This window comes from Trichosurus vulpecula, chromosome 4, assembly GCF_011100635.1.
Source record: "Trichosurus vulpecula isolate mTriVul1 chromosome 4, mTriVul1.pri, whole genome shotgun sequence".
Classification (NCBI taxonomy): domain Eukaryota; kingdom Metazoa; phylum Chordata; class Mammalia; order Diprotodontia; family Phalangeridae; genus Trichosurus; species Trichosurus vulpecula.
The window spans coordinates 26,720,304-26,726,461 of NC_050576.1; the positions used below are offsets into that span (position 1 = coordinate 26,720,304).

A 6,158-nucleotide genomic window follows, 5' to 3' on the forward strand; every position below is an offset into this window, starting at 1 on the left:
TTTACAGATGGAGAAACTGAGGCCCAGTCAGAATCTTGTTTGGTGTTCAGAGCCTTTCATAGCCCACCTCCCCCTCTGCACTGTCCAGTCTTCTTATACCTTACACACACACACACACACACACACACACACACACATACACACACACACTGCTTTGATCCAGCTACACGGGCCTCCTGGCTGTTCCTAGAGATACTCCATCTGTCCACTTTGGGGCCATCCCCCAGGCCTGGATGTTCCCCACTTCATCTCTTGTCCTCCTTCAAATGCCAGCTCAAATCCCACCTCCCACTAGAAGCCTTTCCCAACCTCTCCCACATCTAGGGCCTTCCCTCTGTTAATTATCTCCAATTAACCCTCCCTCATCAGACTGAAATTCTTGAAAACATGCCTGTCTTTGCCTTTCTTTTTCAGCTTTACCTGCTTGCCAGAGAAAGAACAAACCTTCCACCCAGGACAAGTAAAGGCATCAGGTTGGTTTTTTTGTTTTATTTTTTTATTCAAACAGTAAACTGTCCATCCACAGCAGAGCAGGAGGACGGCTGAGGTTACAAGCTGGAATACAGCTTCGTGTTGTTTGTTGAGGTCAACACCAGTGCCCTGGAACAAACTTCCTCACCTAGCAATCACTTTATAAACAGCAAATAGCTCAACATGGAACAGAATTAAGTTTCTTAACTGAAGAAATAGTGCCTTATGACGGATTTTAAACAAGAAGCATTTTCATCTCTGACTCAACTGGCTCCCCAGTGAGGCTGGGGGCACCTCTGCCTGGTGACCCAGCAAAGGCTGCAAAGTGGATGGGTCCCCCTGTCTTGTCCTGAGGTTGGGTGGGGGCAGGAAAGGAAGGGGAGCGAGTCAGGACCCTCTCTCTTACACTTAGATAGTTTCCACAAATGATGTTTCATCCCTCCCCCCGCCCCCAATTCTTGTCTTTGGCCTGTGATTTGAGTGGGAAGAACAGCCTCCATCCCTGGGAGATTGAGACTGGCCAAGCTGGTCCCTTCCAAAATCCTAATAGGGGAAAGTGGGCCAAGTGAAAAGGTAAATTAATCTTTGGGGAAGCTCAGGGGCCAGCCCATCCCTTCTCTCTCGTGCTGGGGAAACACTAAATTCATTCTTGGCCCAGTGAAGTCCCAAGCCGGGTCAGACCACCTTTCCCTTCCCACATGGGAACACACCTCTCCTCTCTCTTCTCCATCCCCAGCCTGACTATCCCTGGGCCCCATTTTTCCCAGGTTAAACATCTGAGTCAAAAAGACTTCTAATATAACATTTAACTAGTGACCGTCAACACTCTTTGGTGGCACCTGTCTCTTTGCCCCCTGGTGGTGCAGCCAGGGGGCAGTGCCAACTCTCTCTCTCCCTGAATGCTGGGTGTGCCTTGAGGACCCGTCCGGGCACTCAGTTGGTTGGATCCTGGGGAGATGGCTGGCTATGCTCACACATCACCCCCGAGTCTGAGACATCAGTCAGGGTGGCTGAAAGAGAAACACAGAACAAGACGTGGGTTTCATTTTTTGTTCTGTTTTGAAAAAACATGACATTTATTCCACGATTCTTCCCCAATGCACCAAACTGCTTTTAGTCACTGAGCTAGTCTAAGATAGGATTTGAACTCAGTTCCTTGTCTCCCAGTCAGTGCTCTATCTTCTAACCCTCTGCCTCTCTGGGGCGGGGCCCTGGCTCAATGGGGCTCCAGCATCCAGGGATTCTTTCAGACAAATGACAAGGGATTTGGATAAGTGGGTAACATGTCTGCTTGGATTAGATCCACCTCTTCTAGGCATACACAATTCTGAAACCAGAGTTGACAGGAAGCCAGTGGGTCTGTCAACAGCAGCCCATGTCTCTCTTTTACAAATCCTTCTGTCAGCTGCAGGCAGGATCGGCCAACACACAGTAGGCACATCATCAGTGCTTGGCGACTTGGCTTCCCTTTCCCTGAGCTCCTACCCTGCACAGGCCTCTGGACCCTTGTCCCCCGTCCCCTCGGTGGCAGCCCTCCCAGGTCAGGGCCCACTCACCAGTCGATTCTTTGGTATCATTCAGAACGTTCAGTGGGAGAGGAGGGGGGATGTAGTGGATCCCCGGCAGAAAGCCTGGAGGGATGAACTGAGGAAGAGGTTGGTAGTAGCCTTGTCTGAAGTCTCCACTGTTATCCTGCATCTTAGAAAAAGACCAGAGCTGTGAGCCCTCACCAGGGTGGGGGGAGGGAAGGGCAGCACTTAGGGAGAAGGTCCACACCAGGGAGGCTTGTCCCTCCCCCGTCAATGAGTCACTAGGCCATACTTGGGGGGGGGTATCTACCTCTTTTCTTCATTTCTCAAATGGAAACCAAACAACCATGCCTCCTTTCTCACCCTTCTTCTAAAAGGGGAGGGGGTGGGGCACATCTTGGGACCAAACAGAGCTGTGGAGGGGCAGTGGGCCGCCAGAGATTGATACAGGTGGCAGGAATGAGGCCACAGCCAGCTGCATGAAGGCTGAAGGATCTTGGTCCACACCAACCAAGAAAGGGCCCAGGTCCTCTAACTTCAAACAGCCCGTCACAATCGCCTCAACCTCCTCTGGGCCCTCGGATGAGCAATTTAAAGTGATTCTGTCCCAAGCCACAAAGAACCTGCAGGAGTCACCCAGTCTGTCTGTCACAGGGATTGACTGGGCTGTGGCAGGAGGCTTGGGGCTGTCTGTATAACGCAGCCCAGATCGTCAAACAGAAGTAACAGGCTTAACAAAGACCCTGTCTAGCAAACCTGTCAATCACACCCCCTGCTCCCAGAGCTTAGGGCTGCAGATGGAGCCGTCCCTGCCTTGGCCCAGCTGCTTTCTTTGTGCTGAGAACACCGGGTGTCCTTCAGAGGGCCGGCAGCCACTTAAGAGAAGGGAAGGATTCCAGGGCTCTTGGTGACCCTTTGGGGGGTGGGGGAGAGGACCCTGCTGGAACCAAGGGTAAGCATCAGAGACACTGGAAATGAGAGAAATCTTTACGTAGTTTTTACACGAATGCACACATTTCCAATGCCAAAAAATTCCCCATCTGTGGCTCGCAGAGATTTTTTTTTGGATAAGACAGCTCAGTGAGTGGAGAAAAGGTGAATCTAGATACCAAAGTCTAGAATCAAATGCTCCACCATGAAGGAGAAAGAGCACTGTGTGGGTGTGGGTGGGGTCTGTGGAAGGGTGAAGATCCCAGGGTCCTATAATCCTAGACTTGAGATCTAGAAGCAACCTCAGCGGCCACCCACAGACTCCTCTGTATTACAGGTGAGGAAACTGAGGCCCAGAGAGTTGAAGGGACTTGTCCAAACTGACACAGCTAGGAAATATTAGAGGTGGGATGTTCCTTTCATCATATCATGTCTCTTTTCTGAGACTCAAGTTTCCTCCTCCATAAAGTGGAGTCATTTTGGGGGGTGGGAGGGGGTCAATCAAATCAGCTTCAGCTTGGAAAGGAAACTCACTACTTCAAAGGTCAGCCTCAGTGGTCAAAGGACAGCTCTGAAAGGCGTTTCCCCCAAAGTCAAATCAGGTGGAAGCCGGAGAATGCCCAACACCCAACTTACTAGCAAAGAAGAAGAGGTCCCCGCTCCATGGTTGCTGGGGACATGGCGGAAGCCCCTCTGGACGGGGATCCCTGGGGCAGCAGGGGAGCCACGGTAGTTGGGCTGGTTGACGAGGCCCAGCGGGAATGGGCGATAGTGGTACATGCTGCCATAACCAGGATACACCTTAGAGGGCTCTCTCTCCAGATATTCAGGTCCCATCCCGCACTCTGGGGCAATGTTGGAAGGGTGCCCTAGATAAAGACAAGAACAAAGGGTCAAGAGTGGGGAAAGATGGAAAACCAGTCGCCCACAAATGCAGCGAGCTCTATGACACCGTGATCTACCGATCCAAGGGCAGTGTGCCTAAGAGAAATTCACTGGACACAGAGCCCTAGAATTCATCTACAAAGCATTTCTTGGAAGCCAAAGTACCTATCCCATCAGCCCCATTTTACAATCAAGGAAACAGAGAGTCCCAGCAATGCCTACCCAGGGTAGGTAGGATGGCATTTGAACCCAAAGCCTTCCGATTCCAAATCCCAGCTTTTTCCAGAACATTATGGGGTGGAAATTCATATATAAACGTGCTTTCTTATTCAACTGATTGCATCACAGCTCCTCTCTATGGTATTTCGCTTGGCAAATGGCCCCCCTGTATCACAGCTCCTCTCTATGGTATTTCCGCTTGGCAAATGGCCGCCCACATCTTACCCACAGCACAACCTTGTGGTGCAAAATGCCCTTTGTAACTATCGAAGGTCACATGCAACTTACGGCACGCAAGTTACAACCATGGTGCCCCCTCCCCCACTACTTTGTGGGAATTGTATCAAGTTGACCATGGTAGAAAGAGCGTGCTAGCGGAGGGGGGAGGAGGAGGGACGGGGAGGGGGGGGGGACGGAGGGGGGGGACGGGAAGGGGGGAGGGCGGAGGGGGGGGACGGGGGAACGGGGAGGGAGAGGGGGGAGGAGGGGGAACGGGGAACGGGGAGGGAGAGGGGGGAGGAGGGGGGGGAGGGAGAGGGGGGAGGAGGGGGGGGGGAGGGAGAGGGGGGAGGAGGGGGGGAGGGGAGGCGGACCAGATTCTGGTCTCTTTCCCACCGCTAACTAACTGAAGGACCTCAGGCAAATCACGCAACCTCGATAGACCTCAGTTTCCCGGTCTGTAAAACAGAAGGTTGAGCCGTCCCTTCCCACTCTAGGGTAACGAAATTCAAATTCAACGGCATAAGTTTTCAAAGCCTAAAACTGCTCTAAGACATTCGGACTCTATAAATAATAACGGCCCCCTCCCTCCCCATAAGACCTTCAGGTTTTCTCTACCCCCAGGACTCGGTTTCCCCAACTTTAAAGACCACGAGGTTGGACCGAAGGCCTCCCGTCTAGGATGGAATGAGGAAGGGAGGCCGGGCACCGCCCCAGACCCATTTTGTCCAGGAAGACGGGCTGGGGGCCGAGTGGCTGGCCAGTCACTGGGCTACCAACGATGCAGATGAGGCGAACGCAGGCCCCCATTCCGCTATGGAATTTCTCCCCCCCCCTTAGAGATTCTGGGTCCCCGGAAGGAGAGGCCTCGATCCCAAGCCGTGGGCTCTGGGGGGAGGGGAGGCGGAAGGGTGAGAGGGATCTTTCTAACCCCACCCTCTCTTTTTAGAAATAGGGAAACTGAGTCCCAAAGAGTTTGAAAAACGGCCAGCTACCAGGGCAACAAGGCGGGAAAAAAAGCGTTTTCTGGGCGTAAAAGAGGAAGGGGAGTCCCGGGACCCCGCCGCTCGGTCACTGTGGGCCCTTGCTTCCGCCCCCCTCCAGGTCTCGGTTTTCCCTTTGTAAAATAGGGGAGCTGGCCCGGACGATGGGAAGGGGGTCCCCTGCGGCTGCTAGGCCTCCCCCCGCCCCCTCCACCCCCCAGGATGGTGGGCCCGGGGTCCCGCAGGGCCGGATCGGGGGTCCTTACCGAAGTCACCATAGGGTGGGCTAGGAGAAGCCGAGGTGGACGCGGTGAGCTGCGGGGGCGGCGGCGGCGGGGCGGGCAGCGGCATGGGCATGGGCAGCGCCCGCCGGGGCCCGGCCTTGAAGCAGCCATCAAAGCCCCGGGGGCCCACCCCTGCAGCCTCCGCGGCTCCTGGGTGGCCGCACCCGCCGTTGCTCCCGAGCCCCCGCTCGAAAGGCCCCGAGGGGCCGGGCCGGGCGCCCATGTAGGGCGCAGCTCGGCCGTCCAGGCCCGCATCCGCGGGGCAGGGCCCGGGCCCGGGCGCGGGCATGGGCATCGGCAGGGGCATCGGGCGGGCGCAGGGCGCGGGCCCCGGCCCGGGGCCGCCCAGGGCGGCCGCCCCGACGGCAGGCTCGCCCGGTGGCTCCTCGGGCTCGTCACCGTCGTGCATCTGCCTCTTGAGCACCTTCTGCGCGGCCATGATCTTCTGCCTCTCGGTGATCAGGTAGCACTTCTCGCAGGTGCACTGCTTCCAGCGGCACTTGCCCACGTGGCCCTTGACGGGCACCAAGAAACCGTGGTTGCGGCAGCGGGAGCACTTCGGGGTGCGCAGCATCTTGTCGGGGGGGGCCTCCTTGGGGGGCTCCGTCTTCATGACCCAGCCGCCGGGGCTGGAGGGA

The 6,158-nt window shown here is 55.6% G+C and overlaps 1 protein-coding gene across 1 annotated transcript; it reads right to left on the reverse strand.

Annotated features, from left to right (window-relative positions):
• Positions 1-497: 497 nt before the first annotated feature.
• DMRTB1 (DMRT like family B with proline rich C-terminal 1) lies at positions 498-5,751 on the reverse strand. The gene is made up of 4 exons (XM_036753857.1): positions 5,503-5,751; positions 3,567-3,799; positions 2,028-2,169; positions 498-1,481 (listed from the first exon to the last, which is right to left on the reverse strand). Exons 1-4 carry the CDS (start codon positions 5,741-5,743, stop codon positions 1,405-1,407), a joined length of 693 nt encoding a protein of 230 aa, XP_036609752.1. The 5' UTR covers positions 5,744-5,751; the 3' UTR covers positions 498-1,404.
• Positions 5,752-6,158: the final 407 nt, after the last annotated feature.